The sequence below is a fragment of the Carcharhinus amblyrhynchos genome, chromosome 15, assembly GCF_965287045.1.
Source record: "Carcharhinus amblyrhynchos chromosome 15, sCarAmb.v2.hapA, whole genome shotgun sequence".
Classification (NCBI taxonomy): Eukaryota; Metazoa; Chordata; class Chondrichthyes; order Carcharhiniformes; family Carcharhinidae; genus Carcharhinus; species Carcharhinus amblyrhynchos.
Window position 1 is genome coordinate 40,198,579 of NC_137338.1, and position 21,668 is coordinate 40,220,246.

The 21,668-nt window shown below is 41.1% G+C and overlaps 1 protein-coding gene across 2 annotated transcripts in view; it reads right to left on the reverse strand.

Moving 5' to 3' along the window:
• Positions 1 to 21,668, reverse strand: part of sytl5 (synaptotagmin-like 5) — a 187,684-nt gene that overhangs the window by 59,700 nt on the left and 106,316 nt on the right. For both annotated transcript variants that reach the window (XM_080203871.1, XM_080203869.1), the window contains exon 3: positions 1,153 to 1,368. In XM_080203871.1, coding sequence (XP_080059997.1) covers positions 1,153 to 1,368 — 216 coding nt within the window. The remainder of the gene's footprint in view (positions 1 to 1,152; positions 1,369 to 21,668) is intronic.

The following is a 21,668-nucleotide window of genomic DNA, read 5'->3' on the forward strand; positions in this document are numbered from 1 at the left end:
ACATTGAATACAAGAGTTGAAGTGGTACAAGACATTGGTATGGCCACACTTGGAATACTATGTACAGTTCTGGTCACCCTATTATAGAAAGTGTATTATTAAACTAGAAATAGTGCAGAAAAGATTTACTAGAATGCTACTGGGACTCAATGGTTTGAATTACAAGGAGAGGCTGGATAGACTAGGACTTTCCCTGGAGCCGAGGAGACTTGGGGATGATCTTATAGAGGTCGATAAAATAGTGAGGGGAATAGATAAGGTCAACATCTTTTCCCAAAAGTAGGAAGTCTAAAACTGGAGGGGAGAGATAATTTTTTTCACACAGAGGGTGGTGAGTGTCTGAAACAAGCTGTCAGAGGTAGGAGTACAGGTGGGTACAATTTTGTCTTTTAAAAAGCACTTATAGACAGTTACATGGGTAAGATTGGTATAGAGGGATATGGGCCAAACGCGGGCAAGTGGGAATAGCTTAATGGTAAAAACTGGGCAGTATGGACAAGTTGGGTGGAAAGATCTGTTTCCCTGCTGTAGACCTCCATGACTCTATGTATTTTGGCTTTAATGAAATTGAAGAATATTAATGAAAGTATAACAATAAAGCAATGCTATGAAACTTCGCCTTGACTTGGGACGAGTTATATTAGAATTTCATGTCATTTTTAATGCTCAGTATTTCTATTACTATTTGCAAGCAACTATTTATTCATTCATGAACCTGTGTTGTAATGGTGGAACATGAGCTGAGATGCTGCAGGCAACCATACATTGTACTCGTGGCACATGATGATATCCAAGATGAAATAAAAATGCTCCTTGGTGTTCTTCCCTTGCAGATATAAACTAAACCCATCAAAAAAAAAGATAGTCCCTTTTTATGGCATCTTTGAGAAGCTTTAACAGTTTTGTAATTAATTACTGGATAAAGCAGATGAGAGTGTCAAATGTATGATTACACAAAGAGGGGGAAGCACATTCACAATATGGGTGCTGACAATAGGTAAACAGACCAGAGCAACAATGCTTCTTTGTGGTTTTATTTATGTCTGTGATCAATCACACATTGCAAAAGGTCCTGATCATGAAGCAGTTAGAAATACAGTGCTAATTTGATAACTTCGTTGGTTAATATTTGCTTTAAAATTAAATACGTACGAAATTTTAGCGCACACAGTGCATTTCCATGTCCCATCATTGACCACAACTCGACAGTCTCTACACACACGGTCATTGCACGCCTGGCACTGGTCACCTCTGAGGAAGATTAGGCCAAGTGTCTTCTGACATCGTTTGCAGACTCTATCACTTATTTGCTGCTTTCTTCGATTTACGCCAGAACCACGGATTTTGATGAGCTCATTCTTCAACTTCCTGTAAATAAATCAGAAATCTTGTCCAGTAATTCGCAAAATGAGAAAAACTAAACCAAGGAGAGTTATAAATGACAACCCATTGCTGCACAGATGCCCAAATTTACCATTTTTCGATTGGTGTCATTTTAGTACCAACTCAAATACTAGATGGCGTTTAGATAAGGTTATTCGGATAATCTACGGTTGGGTGGTTTCAATAATGATCGATTTCTTATCGTTGGACAATGGGAGAGACATCATCATTGTGCATTTCAATTTGATAAGTTAATGCCTGTTGATTGTTAGGGACAAGTATTACTCTACATTAGCTCTAAAACTGTATTGAGGCCTGAAGTATTAATCTTACTATTAAGTTAACTTGAGAACTTAAGTCTTATTTTATAATCAATAATGGAAAATATTATAAGTTTATAAATAGAAGTAGTGTTGATGATTTTGTGATTAAACACACATAAAAATTGCATTTACTCAGGCAGACCAGTAAGATTTTAAGTTTGATCCTTATCCATGTTGATTTGGGTAATTTCAACTAGAAAAGCACTGACCTTCATTAAATAGTCCCAATGCCCTCAGACTGGGCAAAGAGAAATTAGTTCCTAATCGTTATTCATTAATTTGCTGGAAAGTGCATGTTTGTTGAGGGTAGAATCAAGCTCGCCTATGATGCCCTATTGTCAAATAATGGACGGCCATCAGTGTCAATGTTCATGTATGATGCTGGATCATTTGTACAAGGTACCAAAGAGCTACTTGTGTCCATGACATTATAAAGTAACACTTTTCAGGAAAAAAAGGAAAAGACTGGGAGTTTGGCTGTTATGCCAAAACTGAAAAGAACTATAAAGGATTGTTGCGAAAAGGGAGTGAGCAATAGTGGACTGATATAACTGCGTTCTAAAGCATTCATCCTATTACAGGCTTTACAAGTTAGAAATGCAACAGGGTTGTAAGTGAGAGATGAATACTGATAAACTTTATTGCTTTGAGGCAATGTAAGATCACCCCTTCTTGGATGTCAAGATCTGTGCCATCTACAGTGGCTCACAGCACCAGCACCGGATTCAATTCTGGCCTTGGGTCACTGTCTGTGTGGAGTTTGCACGTTCTCCCTGTGTCTGCATGGGTTTCCTCTGGGTACTCCAGATTCCTCCCACACTCCAAAGATGTGTGGGTTAGGTTGATTAGCCATACTAAATTATCCCTTAATGCCAGGGGGAATAGCAGGGTAATATTTATGGGCTGACAGGGAAAGGGCCTAGGTGGGATTATTGTTGGTGCAGGCTTGATGGGTCGAACGGCCTCCTTCTCCTGCAGGAATTCAACAATTCTATAAAAATAAGCTCAGGTAGTAAAATAAAATAAGTTTTATGGAAAAAAAATTGGCTCGTGTCTCTTTTGAACAATCTCATTGACTAGTAATAATCAAATGAACGGTCTTCTAGACATAACCGTAAATACACAATTTTTTTTTTAAAAAACAGTTGACTGACACTGGTAGAAACTAATAAAAGGTTGACTAGGTGACTGGTTCATTCCCATCATTGGTCACATTTGAATGCTGTGGTTGAGGTGCAACATAACTAAAATAACACGGTTGGCAGTGACCCATGGTAACTATTGATCATTATCGCTGGTAAATATGTGGCTGATAAAGGAACTACATCAATAAGTGGCAATGATGTGGATGCCTCTCACGATCCAAAAACCCCTCAAACTAGAGAGTTATTTATAAATTTTGACTGAAAAATTTAATATTTTCTTCACGTTTATTATAATTTTAATAGTTGTGTAAATAAATACAATAGCAGGAAAAAAGCACAATAAATAGTTTAAAAACTGTTATCTGTCATTACACTCTGCAACGAGAAATCACAATTCATACAGCCATGGAAAATAGAAGTTCGTGGCTAATACAAGGATGCTAGTTCTGAGGAATGGAACTGTTTCCCAGTCCAATGTGCCAGACTTTGTCTCTGTCCAGGAAATGTTCTTATGTTCTTATGAAAGCCGTAAATGTGTTCTTTAAAACAGTTTTGTTACAAGAGACAGGAGAAATCATCCCTTCAAGAGTCATCAGAAAATGCTTTCAGCTCAGGTATAATCACAGTCAGGTGAACAAGAAAATTTCCCTTATTCAGCTTTGTCAATTTGCCTTCATCATTATTGCAGAATTCACACCCATCCTGTCCGTCTATCAGTTGAAGCTTTTTTTCCCCCATTTCAATAGTCTTGAAATCAGATTACTATTTAATGTTGGTGTATTGAATTGTGGTTGGTTTTGCTAAACTTACCTCATGTCGTAGGATCTTTTCTGTTGACGGAAAAGATTTTCATCTAATCAGCCCAGGGCAGAAAGGCAAAACTCAGCTTTATCTTAGAAACGCACAAGTGTTTAAAAAAGGATATGTTAATCAACACAAGTGTTATTTAGGCAGGCTGGGAAATCTTTGCCCTTGCAGCAAAACATTAGTCTAGATCTTCTGCTTTTTGCATTGTTGGAGACTGGCCATATGATCCAAAATAAGCATCGGGTAGTGGGAATCGGCTGGGAAGTTTGAACTCTCGTTGTGTAATTCCCCGCTCCATGGGTCTCTCCTTAAACATCTCTGATCTGAGTCAGAGTTGCAGACATTAAGACAGTTCTGTGGCACTTCCCTGGATAGTTACCCAGGAAGTGTTAGATAGAAAAATCTTAGTCCAGTTCCTGGATAACTACAAAGCTGACCACCCACTCACTTGCACTGACCCGTTCACCAGCCAATTCCCCCACACTCCGCTACTATCTCCGACCCAGCCTGACTAGCCTTTCATCTACCGACTACCTGACCCACCTGCCATACTATTCACCTACCACCCCGCTCGCCCATTCGCTAACATTCAACCATTCACTAACGTTCACACTGGACATTCAAAATGTAGCATATGACAACCATATGGCTGTAAAAGGGGGCATGGCTGGTCATCTCCCTGATGCTACAGTGCTGCAATGGACTTCTCAGCGGGATACCAAGCTCTACCTTTCTGGAGAAGCCTGGTGTGGAATACACGGCCAAGAAATGCAGAGTAGCATTTAGGCTTAAGAAGTTTGAGTGGGGTGGCAATACAATGATGATTATCGCTCTGCAGAAGATCTGGGCCATTATTAGTTGTCACTTTGAAGCAGAGCTGGCAGAGCTGCACGATTATCTCTTGGAGACTCAAAAGCAATATCACGGACTACTGATCTGAAACTTGGTGAGGCTTAAATTTTCTTACAACCGCAAACCCAAAACTATTCTGGTGGTGTGTGGAAATAGCTCACCAGAACAGGCAGGATTGCGGACTGAAGCAAACTTGTCCTCAGGTCCATCAGAATAAGCCAAGCAAGTTGTGGGTACCAATCAGCACTTTGGCAGGTTCATCTGTAGCCTTATTCGACAGGGAAGGGTGGTGACTAGTAGGTGTGTACAACCTATATCAACTTCCTTTTGTTTTGTACAAACGGAAAGCTTATGGCTACGCCTTTAGACTCCAGAAAATGCCAAAAATATTCCACTTATTTGGGTCTTTTTGGAGCAGCCTCCAAAAGATCTCTTTAAGGATGCTGGTTAGGCAGCTCAAATCCCAGAAGTGCCGACAGAGCAGGTGCCTTGTAAACTCTAAGCGGGATAAAAGAATTTAGAAGTCTGGACCTGAAATAAGCACAGTGACTTAATTTCCAGCAGTCTCCAAGGCCACCTTACAAAAGGCCCCTACCAAGTTAGCAGTATAGACCCAAACCAGATGCGAATCAGGTCCTCAGCACTGGCAAGTTAGCTTTTGCTGTGCCACAATGTTAAACTTACTTGCAATTACAAAATCAAAGATAGTCTAAGGAATAAAGCAGGTAGTTGAACATCAAAAGATATCTGGCTGGAATTTTCTCTCTGCGGACACAACATGGGCCCTTAATCTGGTCTCCACTGGCATGGTCAAAATGGTGTTCTCTTAAAGCTGTCAAACATTTCATTAGCACATCATACAGTTTATGAAACACCAGCCACTAATCAAAACACCCTATTCAACAAACAACGTATCCAACTTATGGCCAACTCCCTCTCGTTGTAAAATCTACAAGTTTGGCATTTCTAAAGCTGTTGGTCTCTTGTACATAACTCCATGGTTAATGTAAGTAAGACAATAGTGACATGACCTTTGATATCTGTATATACTGCTTTCTACTGTAATCTTTGCAATAAGGTAATATTGAACTTTAATACTGGTTACTTGGACACTTCTGAATTACTGAGATGAAGCACGATTTAATTTAAAAATGCATAACAACTGGAAATAACAATTAAACAGCCATAAAAGATTTAAATATTTATCTGCTAGCAAACTACTGTTTTCATTACCACAGACTGCTTCCAAAGTACACAAGTCACAAAATAAATGACTAATAGGTGAATCATTAACTGTGAAGTACAATTAATTTAATCTGCAGTCACACTGTACAGACAAAACAAACACTCATTTCCTGGGGATCTAGTGAAGCTGTACTGCCATATCTCTCTTCCCTTGACTTGTTTATATTCATCATTTTAGCTATATTACAAAGTACAGTGACCAGATTAAAAAAAAATAGCAAACAGCTAAAGCTCCATTAAGTACATTTATGGTCAAAATAAAACTCCCAACAAATTCAAACCTTTCTTTTGGCACATCTCAAATGCTTTGCATCCGAAAGTTTTTTTTTAAAAAAGGTGTCAAAAATGGCTTTAAATCAAAGTTATCACTCCAATATGGCATCTCGCTGGCGGTCAAAAAGGTGGGATTTAATAATATTTTGCCTCTGCTCAAGATATATTTCTCTTTGCGTGCAGCAGTCTAGCTTTGATCTCACCGAGAAGCAACTAAACTTAGCCGGGACAGATTGGGCCATTGTGAGGTATGTCCAGTACTCTGAGAAACTAGGGCTGCCACCTTGCACAACATGTTACATGGTCAAGGTTGGCAACAAGGAAGAAGAAATGAACATTTTTGGAAGAGAAATTAACATAAAATATTAAATGGGGTGTTACTATACTAACTGAACCAGATAGAATTACATATGATAGGTTTTCCGGCCTCGTGCCAGATGATACCTATTGCCAGTAGGAGTGGAAAATCCTGGCCATAGACTTTACAGCACAGAAATAGGCCAGGCCATTGGGTTCAACTGGTCTGTGCCAGTGTTTATGCTCCACAGAAGTTTTCATCCTGCTTAAATCGGCCCTATAGTTGCAGTGTACTTTGCTGTTCAAGTAAATAAGTGGTTGTTAATAGTTGTTCCTTTACTCTGCAGGTATTATTTGCACCAGAACTCCTCCCCCCATATCTTACAATAGGAAGTCCTTACTTAACATCATTATTTGATTTCTGGAAACTATGAGGATATGCCCCTGTCTACGATGTGGAGATGCCAGTGTGGGACTGGGTAAATGCAGCAAGATGTCTCACAACACCAGGTTAAAGTCCAACAGGTTTATTTGGTAGCACAAGCCACTAGCTTTTGGAGCACTGCCCCTTCATCAGGTAAGTGGGAGTTCTGTTCACAAACAGGGCATATAAAGACACAAACTCAATTTACAAAATAATGATTGGAATGCAAGTCTTTACAAGAACATAAGAACATAAGAAATAGGAGCAGGAGTAGGCCATCTAGCCCTTCGAGCCTGCCCCGCCATTCAATAAGATCATGGCTGATCTGTCACTGCTCAGTTCCACTTTCCCACCCTCTCCCCATAACCCTTAATCCCCTCTCTTATCAAAAACCCATCAACCCGCGTCTTAAAAATATTTAGTGAGGTAGCCTCCACCACTTCAACGGGCAGAGAATTCCAGAGATTCACCACCCTTTTTGAGTGAAGAAGTTCCTCCTCAACTCCGTTCTAAACTGCCCCCCTTTTATCTTGAGGCTGTGCCCCCTAGTCCTACTGTCTTTTTTGAGCGGGAAGAGTCTCTCCACCTCTATCCTATCCATCCCATTCATCATCTTATACGTCTCAATGAGATCTCCCCTCATTCTTCTAAACTCTAACGAGTACAAGCCCAGTTTATTCAGCCTCTCCTCATAGCTCAACCCCCTCAACTCCGGTATCAGCCTAGTAAACCTCCTCTGCACTCCCTCCAAGGCCAAAATATCTTTGCGCAGGTGCGGCGCCCAAAACTGCACACAGTACTCCAGCTGCGGCCTCACCAATGCCCTATACAGCTGCAGCAAGACCTCCCTACTTTTATATTCAATCCCCCTCGCTATGAAGGCCAGCATCCCATTCGCCTTCCTGACCACCTGCTGCACCTGCAAGCTGGGTTTTTGCGACTCATGCACAAGGACCCCGAGGTCCCTCTGCACCGTCGCCTGCTGCAGTTTTTCGCCACGTAAGTAATAGTCCTTCCTACCATTCTTCCTACCAAAGTGGACCACCTCACACTTGCCAACATTAAATTCCATTTGCCATTTCCTGGCCCATTCGCCCAGCCTATCTAGATCCTTCTGCAGACTCTCCACACCCTCCGCACAATTTGCCACTCCCCCAATCTTGGTGTCATCAGCAAGTCTTAAAAGGTACAGACATTGTGAGTGAAGAGAGGGTCAAGTACAGGTGAGAGATGTGTATTGTCTCCAGCCAGGATAGTTAGTGAGATTTTGCAAGCCCAGGCTCGTCCTGGGAGTTACAGATACTGTGACGTGAACCCAAGACCCCGGTTGGGGCTGTCCTCATGTGTGCGGAACTCAGTTATCAGTCTCTGCTCAGTGATTCTGCGTTGTCATGTGTCGTGAAGGCTGCCTTGGAGAATGCTTACCTGAAGATCAGAGGCCAAATGCCTGTGACCACTGAAATGTTCCCCAACAGGAAGAGATCACTCTTGCCTGGTGATTGGTCGAGCGCTGTTCATTCATCCATTGTCATAGCATCTCCAAGCAGACGCTACAATAACAGATGAATGAGTACTGCTCGACAATTGTCAGGCAAGAGTGATCTTTTCCTGTTGGGGAACATTTCAGTGGTCATGGGCATTTGGCTTCTGATCTTCAGGTAAACGTTCTCCAAGGCAGCCTTCACGACACATGACAACGCAGAATCACTGAGCAGAGACTGATAACCAAGTTCCGCACACGAGGACGGCCTCAACCGGGATCTTGGGTTCATGTCACATTATCTGTAACCTCCAGGACTTGCCTAGGCTTGCAAATTCCCACTAACTGTCCTGGCTGGAGACAATACACATCTCTTCAACTTATGCTTAACCCTCTCTTCACTCACATCGTCTGTACCTATAAGATTTGATTACCTTTAAAGACTCGCATTCCAGCCATTATTTTGTAAATTGAGTTTGTGCCTTTATATGCCCTGTTTCGTGAACAGAACTCCCACTTACCTGATGAAGGGGCAGTGCTCTGAAAGCTAGTGGCTTATGCTACCAAATAAACCTGTTGGACTTTAACCTGGTGTTGAGACTTACCCTGTCTACATCTACAGGGTTGAAGTGGAAATGGTCGCGAGCTTCAAGTTTCTAGGCTGTTTAAAAAAGGTAGCAGACAAAAAGGCAGGGAATTATAGGCCGGTTAGTTTAACATCTGTAGTTGGAAAAATGCTTGAATCCGTCATCAAAGGGGAAACAGCAAGGCACCTAGAAAGGAATGGTTTGATAGAGCAGACGCAGCATGGATTCACTAAGGGAAAGTCGTGTTTAACAAATTTATTGGATTTCTATGAGGATGTGACTAGTGCGGTAGACAGAAGGGAGCCGGTGGATGTGGTGTTTCTCGATTTTCAAAAGGCGTTTGATAAGGTGCCTCACAGAAGGTTGCTTTAGAAGGTTAGGATGCACGGAGTTGGGGGTAGGGTGTTAGCGTGGATAGAGGATTGGTTGTCTAATAGGAGGCAGAGAGTTGGTATCAATGGGTGCTATTCTGATTGGCGGCTGGTGACTAGTGGAATACCGCAGGGGTCGGTGCTGGGGCCTCAGCTATCTACCATTTATATAGATGATCTGGAGGAGGGGGCTGAGTGTAAGGTGACGAAATTTGCAGATGACACGAAGATGAGTGGAAAAGCAAATTGCGCGGAGGGTGTGGAAAGTCTGCAGAGGGATCTGGATAGGCTGAGCGAGTGGGCGAGGACCTGGCAGATGGAGTGTAATGTTAGCAAGTGTGAGGTTATCCACTTTGGCAGAAATAATAGTAGGAGGGATTACTATTTAAAGGGTGAAAAGCTGCAGCAAGCTATGGTGCAGAGGGACCTGGGGGTCCTTGTCCAGATCTCCAACAATCTGTCCTGGTCCCTCCACGCCACACTACAGTTAAGAAAGCCCACCAAGGCCCCTACTAATCTTAAATCCTGATAAGACAGAATGTTTTGCTAGGAATAAAAATTAGAAACTTTGTAAACAGCATTTGTATGTCATCACTGGCAAAAATTTATAAAATCATGTATCATGACAATATAACAAGTCTCAGTGCATATGATGTGCGATAAGTAAGTGCAATGAATCATCAGAATATTATACAAAATGTCATGATGCAAAATCCATTCAAGATTGGCTGCTTCCCACCTCACCCTGAGAACTGAGACTCTGCTTTCACGGGAGCTACACAGGAAATTTCAGGCAGTTAGCGATGTTCAAGCAAAACAGCAGCAAAGCAGTACAAATGGAGAGCTGTTATTAGGGGCCAATGGTAAAACAAAACAATGTAATTTGGGATGATATTAAGCAGGGATTACTGGCAATTTGAAGCCCCATTTATCCTTCATGCTGGTTTAGCGGAGGCCATCCCTTTGATACAGCTCCTTCCTGATTCTGTACTGATGTTGCTGTCCCTAAAGGGAACCTCTCCTTCATATACCAGTCTTTTAGCCCCACCTTCCTGAGCCGCCTATTCCTATATCAATTTGCATGTGGCTCTGGTTGTAAAATTAAGTGATCATCCATGAATCAGTGATATAACGTAACATTCGATAATGCAAGGGGCAGTGTGTTTATTAATACCAATGCTGCAAGTCCTTTTTCACATTAGGATTGAGCTGGTAACTGCTATGCTTTATGAAGACAAATGCTTCTTTGAGACAGGTTCCATGTCTCAATGAGACAGGTTTGACTACAAACATAGTTTCATTTTTATTTCCTTAGAAAAACTGAGATCCACCATGATGCTACATTTTATTTCAATTCACAAACCTTGGTTGGAGCAGACTATATAAGTTAGATGGACTGAACCCAACATCATGTTGTCACCATGCTGCTATTTGATTTTAAAAAAAAATATACATTTGTTTCTGCAAAGTGTCACTGGCTGGGTCAGTTTTTACTGTCCATCCATAATTTTCATTAAGAAGTGATGCTGAATTGTTTCTTTGAACCACAGCGGTCCATGTGGTGTGGGTACATCTAAAATACTGTTAGCTTCAGAATTTGACCAAACAACAGCAAAGGAATGGCAATATAATTCATAGTCGTGACGGTGTGTGGCTTGGAGGGGAACTTGCAGGCAGTGGTATTCTCATGCATCTGGTGCCCTGTCCTTTGAGGTAGCAGAGATTGTGCATTTGGAGAGTGCTGTCAATGAGCCTTGGTGAGCAGTTGCAATGTATCTTGTAAAACGTACACACTGCTGCCACAGTGCACTGGTGGTAGGTGGGTTGCTTTGCCCTGGATAGTTGTTATTGTTGGAACTGTAGTCATTCAGGCAAGTGAATCCATCACACAACTGATTGTAGATTGGCTTTTGGGAGTCAGGAGATGACTAACTCCTCTCAGTATTCCTAGCCTCTGATCTGCTCTTGTAGCATGAGGATTTATTTGGCTGGTCCAGTTTAGTTTCTGGTCAATGGTAACCTCCAGGATGTAGATAGTGGGGGATTCAGTAAAGGTAAAGGGAAGATCATTAGATTCTCTCTTGTTGGAGATGGTCATTACCTGGTATTTGTGTGATGCTACAGTTATGCCATTATCAGGCCAAAGCTGAAGATTGTCCAGGTCTTGCTGCATGCAGACATGGACTGGCACAGTATCTGAGGATGTATAAATGGTAAATGATGCAATCATTAGCAAACATCCCCACCTCTGGCTTTATGATGGAGAGAAGGTTACTGATGATGCAGCTGGAGACAGTTAGGCCTAAGAGTGAAGAACCCCTGCAGTGGTGCCTTGGGGCTGAGGTGATTGTTCTCCAACATACACATGCAGCTTGGAGATGGATAGGATGACAACCAGTGGATAGTTTTCTCACTGGTTCCCACCAATTACAATTTTGCTAGAGCTCCTTGAAGCCACACTTAGTTAAATTCTGTCTTGATGTCAAGGACAGCCACTGTTGTCTTATCTCTTGAGATCAGATCTTTCACATATGTTTTGTCCAAGGTTATAAAAAGGTCAGCTAAATGGCTTTGTCAGAACCCCAAACTTCACATCGTTGCACAGGCTGTTGCTGAGCAAGTGCCATCTGAAAGCTCCCATCACTGAGAGCAAGTTGATCGTGTGGTAATTGGGTAGATTGGATTTCCCCCATTTTTCGTGGACAGGACACGTTAGAGCAGGCCAATATTCCACATTGTCAGGTAATTGCTAAAGCTGACCTGGAACACCTTGGCTAGCGGGAACAGCTAATTTTGGAGCACAAGACTTCAATGTTACAGGCAGATATACTTAGGTCCATAGCCTTTTGCTTATCAAATGCTTTCAGCCTTTTATTGACATCATGTGGAGTAAATCAAACTGGCTAATGACTGGCATTCATGATGGTTGGGACCTCAGGAAGAGACGGAGATGGATCCTTCACTTAATACTTCTGGCTGAAGATGGTTTCAAATGCTTCGGTCTTGTCAACTACACTGAGTGCTAGGCTCACCCAGCATTGATGATGGCGATGTTTGGAGTCCCCTATTCCAGTAAGTTGTTTAATTGTGCACCACCATTCACAATTGGATGTGACAGGATTGCAGGGCTAATTATGGAATCACTTAGCTCTGACCGTCTTTATCTAATGGTGGAACAGGAACTGCAAGTACGCTGTGGTTGAATTTAGAACGTGGTGAAATAGGATCTGACCCTATGTAAAGTAGCATAGAAAATTTAACTTATACAACTAAAAATGTTTATTTTTAAATTTAACCACAATATCTTAATGGCAGGAGTGATCAGCTCTGTTGTTTTATAGAAGATGCAGGGTGTGAATTGACTGCCTGTTATACTTTAAGGGTAAGAAATATTTATTCTTTTCTCTTTAGTTAATTTATTGTTCAGACACAAAATAGTTGACTTGACAAGACACTACATATGATATTTTACTCGATCATGAAAGATACTAACTTCAAAGCCTGCAGCAGCTGTTACTCTCATTTGTCGTGGTAAAATCAATTTTTTTTTTTCTTTTTCATTGATTATGCTTCATGTTTTTAAAAAGTGCTCAATCTGTGCATTGCAGCAATGTCCTAAAATCATCTGATAAGATGACAGAATGTGTTGCTAGGAATAACAATTAGAACATTCGTAAATGGTATTTGTATGTCGTCATCACTGGCAAAAATTGCATCCCTTTATAAAACCTTGTACCATGACAAAATAACAAGTCCCAGTACGCATGATGGTTGATAAATAAGTGCAATGAATCATCATGTTGCCATGCAATGGAATTGACATCAACATCCACAGAGTAGCTGATCCCATTCTAACTAGATAATTGACCAGACTCATAAGTAACAGTACTGTGAGAACACGTCAATAAATCCTTACGTTACTGCGCAAAACCTTTTATAGAATGTATCAGAACTGAAAAGAGGACAACTTTTCCAACATCTTTCATGAAATAAAATGATTGGAAAAAGTTGTTTCCTAATTTATAATCCTTTTACTATTCTAAAATATTGCATAATCACAGGACATTGCATTGTAGATTTGAAGGGCATTACCTTCGCACCAATGAGTGTAATTGGAAATTAAATGCTGTAATTTAAAAAAAATTGTACTGCTTTTCAATCCTTTGGCATCAGCTCTCTTGTGCAAGTTAAAAGATTACCACTCCAAGGAAATATATGTACAGCATGGCTCTCCTCAACTCAATTGTGATCCGAGTGGGCAGTTTATTCAAGGCTACCTTTCTAATTCACCCCAAGAGGTACATATACCACACGGTGCTCTAATCTACCATCCACTAGAACATTTGGTGATCCATGAGAGAGTAATTCAGAAACCCCAGGAGGGAACCACTATATATGAGTTTCACGTAGTTCCAACCAAATGGGCATGGATCTGTACCGGAGCCATTTACCATATGCAACATGTGACAGTGAATTAAAAGAACATGATGGTGGGGGGTACAAATATCACAAGACAGGATGCAACTTACCATCAATTACTGGAAAACCCTGGGAGAATTTGGGTATGATCTATTTGTGCTGGATGGAAGAGAATCTCTTGTTCGGTCCAGAATTATATTATGACATTTAAAATGTTTGACATATTTATGAAGCCATAGGATATAAAATGCAGAATTTGCTTGAAGTTAAAAAAACTCTTAAAAAGAACTCCTCTTACTAAGTGGAAATCAATAAATCCAAAAACCACAAATGCACTCAATTTCACAATAGGACCATCTTTAGTTCCTGGACTGTTGACTGTCAGATCACATTGACCTGCTGCCTGGGAGGGTCTGCTTGACCATTTTAATAGCCAGCACCTATAATAGAGATACAGGAAACTGTTGCTCAAAATGAATGTTTAGAAGCTGGATTATGGCCACAACATATCATGTAGCTTCAAAGTTGCCTGGCCAGCACTTCAGCAACTCACAGGGGAGTAGTTCAGAAGGCTTAATAGAGCACATTGACAAACTATACAAAAATATTTAAGTTCACCTCTATGCCAGTCCCCTCTCCTCTGTGCCTTCATTCACTTAACTCTCACTTCAGTAAGGCCTTTGACAAGGTCCCTCATGGTAGACTGGTGCAGAAAGTGAAGTTGCATGGGATCAGAGGTGAGCTGGCAAGGTGGATACAGAAATGGCTCGATCATAGAAGACAGATGGTAGCAGTGGAAGGTGTGTTTCTGAAGGGAGGGCTCTGACAAGTGGCGTTCCTCAGGGATCAGTGCTGGGACCTTTGCTAATGTTTAGAATATACTTTTGTTTGTGATACATATAAATAATTTGAAGGAAAATATAACTGGTTTGATTAATAAGTTTGCGGATGACACAAAAGGTTAGTGGACTTGCAGATAGTGATGAGGACCAGAGCATACAGCACGATACAGATCAGTCGGCGACTTGGGTGGAGAGATGGCAGATGGAGTTCAATCCAGACAAGTGTGAGGTAATGCATTTTGGAAGGTCTAATATGGATAGGAAATATATGGTAAATGACAGGACCCTCAAGAACATTGATAGGCAGAGGGATCTGGGTGTACAAGCAATGCAGGTGGTCAAAAAGGCATATGGCATGCTTGCCTTCATTGGTCACGATACTGAGTTTAAAAATTGGCAAACTTTATAGAACCTTAGTTAGGCCGCACTTGGAATGTAATGTTCAATTTTGGTCGCCACACTGCCAGAAGGATGTGAAGGCTTTGGAAAGGATACAGAAAAGATTTACCAGGATGTTGCCTGGTATGGAGGACATTAGCTATGAGGAGAGGTTAGAGAAATTTGGTTTGTTCTCACTGGAACATGGAGGTTGAGGGGCGACCTAATAGAAGTCCACAAGATTATGAGGGGCATAGACAGAGTGGATAATCAGAAGCTTTTCTCCAGGGTGGAACAGTCAATTACTAGGAGGCATAATAGGCTTAAGGTGCAAGGGGCAAGCTTTGGAGGAGATGTACATTGCAAGTTTTTTTTTACAGAAAGGGTGGTGGGTGCCTGGAACTCGCTGCCGGGGAAGCAGACACAATGATGACTTTTAAGGGACATCTTGACAAATATACGAATAGGATGGGAATGGAACGATATGGTCCCTGGAAGGATAGGAGGTTTTAGTTCAATTGGGCAGCATCGTCGGTGCAGGCTTGGAGGGCTGAAGGGCCTGTTCCTGTGCTGTAATTTTCTTTGTTCTTATTTCCATAACTTATTAAACGACTTTCCTGTGTTGACTTAAAACTTCATGAACAACATAACCTTGGGAAGACTGATGTAGGAAATGGAAGATTGGAGAGATTTAGAGGCAGGCATTTTCAGAGCACAACAACAATGTAGTTAGTCAGTAGAACTGGGTGTTTTAGTGTGTTGGATACTGTTTGGTAGGCCTTAATGAAGCCTTTATAGTTTTAAGTAGGTCAACTGTAGGTATTTATTAACTTTTTAAAAAATATTCATTTGTATGAGGTGGGCATTGCCGTCTCATTGACCATCCTTAATTATCCTAGTTCAGAATGTATTTAAGAGTTGACCTCACTGTTGTGGATCTGGCATCACATTCAGGCCAGACCAGGTAAGAATGCCAGGTTTTCTTTCCCCTAAAAGGATATTAGTGAACCAGATGGGCTTTTATGACAATCGGCAATTTATACATGGTCCACCATTAGACGTTTAATTCCAGATTTTTATTGAATTCAAAGTCCACTGTTTGTTGTGGTGGGCTTCAAATCCAAGGGCCCAGAGTATCACCTTGGCTCTCTGGAGTTCTAGTCCAGTGATAATACCATTATGCTACTGCCTCTAACTACAAGAATATACACACACACACACACACACACACACAGTAAAGGGTTCAAGCTTGGAGTTGTCTCTATGCCTTTTAGTGCATATAGTTCGGTCCAATATTCAATTGGCCCCTCATCATGACTCATGTGTTCTCGTACATCATTGTGTGGTGACAATACTCTACTCAGTCCTAAATTAACCTCATACGTGCCAGTGCTTTATACTACACTAAGCATTTGGGAAGGGATACAGTACAGCGAATGATTATCGTATTAGGCTGGAAAAGAAGCTATGGAGTAATTTATAGACAAAGACAACGATGGCAATGACAACTGCATTTTGTATCCCGAATGGTTCTATTATTAAATTGTATTAATAATGCCAGTACAACTCTGGTTTCTCTTTACATCCTTGTTTGCCCTCCTCTTCCTCATCTTCATGCATCTCTCGATGTCATCAGAGACAGATGTGATAGGCAAAGTTGAATATCATTGGAAAATGGATAGTGATGATATTCAACATTATCGTTCTTTGATCCCACAATCATTTATGTGCTATCGGACTTCTTGTCTGACATCAATCATGATGAGTCATAATGACATTCAACTACTTATCGAAACAAAAAACTAATCGGAAATATGTTCCATATTTCCTCATTTTTATAGCTCTTGACCTGCTGCCAATGTTCATTATATAATCTTAACTGCCAGCCCCATCCAAAAAAAATTATAGGCCACATCATATTCATAATTATGAATCTTGTATATTTTTGAAAATTGGCTGCTGGGCTACTTCTCAAACCTATTCCCAGAGAGATTTAAGTAACAAATTTCACAATTTATGTGCGACAATAGCTCAAAATCTCATGCATTATGCTGGGATTCAAGGGACAGTTACAAGACCAAATGTGCCTTACATTTGTAACAAGTCTTCCAGCATTTGCTTTTGCACTTTTTTAAAAATTGTGCATGCTGTGTTATGCTTGTTATTATCGGTACAATTATCTTTTTGGGGATTAGGTTGATTGGCCACGCTAAATTGCCACTTAGTGTCAGGGTCTAGCAGGGCAAATATGTGGGGCTATGGGAATAGGGACTGGGTGGGATTGTGGTTGGTGCAGGCTTGATGGGCTGAATGGTGTCCTTCTGGGAATCCATCAATTCAGCAAATGGATTATCCATTTCCTTCCTATGCTTGCTTTCATCTTATAACTTTTAGCTACCTTCGTGGAACTTCCTCTACCCTGTTCCACCTTCTCACATTTTCTTTTCCTATTGGTGACAATGCAGTGTTGCTGCAAACATCAGACTAAATTGGAGCAACTGAAATAGATAAATTATTTTATACGTGCACAGTTTCATCTTCAGATTAGAACACCAAACTTTCTGAAGTTTCATAATGCTTTTTATATGTATTGTATGCACACATAGTCCATTCCTGAGTCTGAATTTTCATGGGGCTGAAGAGTCTCTTCAGCTTAATCAAAATGTTGTCAGATCCCTGATTCCACAAGTCCTATCTCCAAAGCTGGGCGGTGGGGGCCAATGCAGGATGTGATGCAGTTAAAATGGGGGTGGGTTGGTAGGTTGCACACCTGCAATTCACAGACAGCTGCACATGTAAAAAAGTGCAACCTGTCTTCAGTCAGATGCAATTTTCATCACCCAGGTGTCTGAAATATGAGTAGTGGACTTTACACTTTTGAGGAAAAGAATATAAATTGAATGAAGCTCTGACAGGGGGCAGTGGGGGATGGGGAGGGGTGGTATGGTGCCATTTTGGAGAGGTAAAAAGCCTTTTTGGATAGGAACAGGGACCCCTTTGGGATTGTTCAAAGTAAAATGTCTCACAACACCAAGTTAAAGTCCAACAGGTTTATTTGGTAGCAAAAGCCACTAGCTTTCAGAGCGCTGCTCCTTCGTCAAATGGGCGAGATTAACCTGGTGTTGCGAGACTTCTTACTGTCTATATGCTTCAACACAGACTTTACTTACTGGAACACACAGACCAAAGGAATCTCATCTTTTAGTGCAATAACGCTGAGAGAAATGGTGTTGAAGTACATAAAGGACACAAAGTTGCAGTCCTTAGGTTTATCAATTCAGTGCAAGTGAACTTTTAATTGCCTGAGTCCTATTTATTGTGAAACAACCTGTCTGGCACAGAAAATTTACTTTCTGCCAATTTTAATTATTGTTGGAGATTTTTTTAATCCCAGCTTTCTTTCCCTCTTCTGCTCTCTGTGCATGATTTTACACTGAATTAAATATTCCAATTTACATTCCCTGGTTTGAACTTTGTGTGCCTAGGTAAGGATTCTTCAATCTGACTGGTTGGAGAGACACACCGCTACTTATCATGTTCTCGTAAGTCTCAAATCCCTAGCAGAGAATATTGTGTTCTAGCAGAGAATACTGTGTTCTATCAGACTACCGATAGCCACAAATTACCACTCAAAAACCCACACGACGTCTGGGCAGCTGAAAGTGCAATGAACTGATTGCAAAATCCAGGCCCGAGAAGTTTTGGGGAGAGACTTCTGCAATTGTAAATGAGAAAGAAAAATACATTAATTACCAGAGTCAAGATCAAGGCTTTACACTGCTGAGAAATTTTATCATATAAATCAAAGTACTATATTTTAAATTGTTTCCAACTGCAAGCACAGAATTAGGGAACACAGAACTTAATATTAAAAAGACTGAATTGAGGGCTGGACGAAAAGGTAAAACTATTGCTGTTGTGTGCAAAAGATTCCAGCAAAAGAATTGCTCAATGCTTTTAAAAGGAACTAGATAAAGCTCTCAATAGGATTTAAGGTTTATTAGGATTGGTGATTGCTGCCCTACTGTGGCACGGCAGCACAGTGGTTAGCACTGCTGTTTTGCAGTGCCAGGGACCTGGGTTCAATTCCTGGCTTGACTCACTATCTGTGTGGAGTTTGCATGTTCTCCCTGCGTCTGTGTGGGTTTCCTCCCACATTCTGAAAGATATGCTGGCCAGGTGCATTGACCTGAACAGATGCTGGCTGTGGTGACTAGGGGAATTTCACAGTAACATCGTTGCAGTGTTAATGTAAGCCTTACTTGTGAATAATAAATAAACTTTAACTATAAAGAGAGGGAAATGCAGTTTGTGTAGGCCAGCAGGTCAGGACTGAAGAATGGAATGGGGAATCAATATATATTCGGGTATATGCTGGACAATCTTTGGGGATCAGGCTGTATTCAAGAAGATTGAATCCATGACGGTGCAGATTGTACAAGGATTATGCAAGCAAAAGCTTTACTAAAGCTGAATGTTTTAAAGCAGTCTCTTGTGTAATTTCTTTACATTAGTTGCTCTGTTATTGTAATTGTCATTGGATTCAGTCTCATTTCTATCTTCACCATTTTTTTTGGTTGTCAAATAGAATTGCAGCTGCATTATAGCTGGATTTATCAGACATAAAATGACAAGCATAAAATTACCTTGAACTACCCAGCAATACAGTTGTGTTGCACATAATATAAAACACTCTTATTCTGTCCATCTGTTCCAAATTTAGTAGAATCAAAATGGTAAAATTGGGCCCTAAGTGCTGAATCTGGACACAATTCAGATCCAACTTGGAAACCTGTTCTCAGGTGCTCCCATACGCACTTAACCTGTAAAAAAGTGAGTCTGCACTGGGCTGTGGACAGGGCCTATTGTGCCTGAAATGCTGCGGCTCCAATTGGAGCTTTGAACTGCGCATGCGCAGTGAGGAAAAAAAATTGAAAAAACGCACCCGTCACATCGTTGCTGGGCAGCAAAAAACAGATAAAGCGGCCCGGGACCAAAAAGCAGGAGCGGTGGCCCCCACAGATATCACCCCACCCCCAGGAATATAGTAGAGGGCTGAGAACACAGCCTTGTGGGGCACTGATATTGAGAATGATCATGGAGGAGGTGTTGTTGCCTATCCTTACTGATTGTGGTCTGTGCGTTAGGAAGTTCAGGATTCAGTCACAGAGGGAGGTGCCGAGGCCCAGGCCACAGAGTTTGGAGATAAGTTTCACAGGAATAATAGTGTTGAAAGCTGAGCTGTAGTCAATAAATAGGAGTCTGACGGATGTCCTTGTTATCTAGCTGTTCCAGGGTTGAGTGTAGGGCCAGGGAAATGGCGTCTGCTGTGGACCTGTTGCAGCGGTAGGCAAACTGTGTAGTGGATTCAGGCAGTCTGGGAAGCTGGAATTGATTCATGCCATAGCTAACCTTTTGAAGCACTTCATGATGGATGTCAAATCCACCAACTGATAGTCATTAAGGCACGCTGCTTGTTTTTTCTTTGGTACCAGGATGATGGTCATCATCTTGAAAGTGATAGGGACACCAGCGAGCTATCTGCCCGTGCATCCCCCCTCCTCCACACACCAGAGGGCGGTCTTCACATTGCACAATTAGCTGCAAACCCCACAGCCATTTCTGCAACCACTGATGGTCATGGGGAATTTGACATAGACATCAGCCTTTGAGAAGAGAGTGCCAGTACGCTATTTGATACAGGAATGGACTGCAGACTGACTGGTGTTACATTTGATCGCCTGCTGCTAGAAAGAGTTGAAAGGAAAAAAAAGAAATTTTTACTGCCATAGGCAGTGCCACATGTTGTAGTGGGTTACAAATTCTGCCATGATAGACACAGTTGTCTTAGAGTCTGTTTTTCTCTTGATAACCTCCTTGCACATTGAGAGATGACATAATGATAATATTGTGGCCCAGACAGAAATTCAAATCCATTCATTGTGATTGGTAGAATTTAAATTAAATTAATTAATAAATCTGGAATAAAAAGCTGATCTTATTAACAGTGCTTAGGGGAACAATGGATTGTTATAAAAGCCCATCTGGTTCACTAATGTCCTACCATGGTGGAAATCTGCTATCATTACCTGCTCCATCCTACAAATGACTATAGACCTGCAGCAATATGTTTGCCTCATACTTGCCTGCCCTCTGAATGGTCTAACAAGCTATTTGGAGGACAATTAGGACTGGCAATAAATGTTGGCCTTGCCAGTGGCACACATTTCCAAGAAGCAAATCTTAAGAATTGCTCCACAGTGAAGTGTTTGAGTGTACTTCGACTAAATAAGACTCCAACCAAATAAGACATTTTTGCCCCTCATGACAGTCAAGTATGATTTTGAATTTGTACCTTGTACTGAAAAGGACCTCAAAATTGTACATCTCTAGTAAAAAGATTGCTCTGTAGACTCCAGAGTGGTTTTATTTTAGAAGGACCCAAAATAACTTTCATTATTTTCCAAGTTTGTAAATGCCCTGTTTCTCTCATATGACGTTGGAAAATCATTTCTGAAGCCCGTATGACACTCTTCAGTATTTCTATTCATTTAATCAACAGCTATAAAACAACATTTTCCTCCCATCACCCAACCTGTCCGCAGGCAGCAATACTTTATCATCTCAACAAAATGACAAAATAAACATTTTGTCAACTACTGAATGCAGCAGAGCTTCAGGAAATCAGTGAGTGGAATGAGTGCTGATGACATTTGTTGCATGACAACCTTGGTTATAATAAATGATTTGACTTCAAGTTGCCTGTTTAAATGACAATCCAATGTTACAGATGGAAGTTTATTGGAATGAGTATAACAAATCCTGTTCCTATTTTACAATAA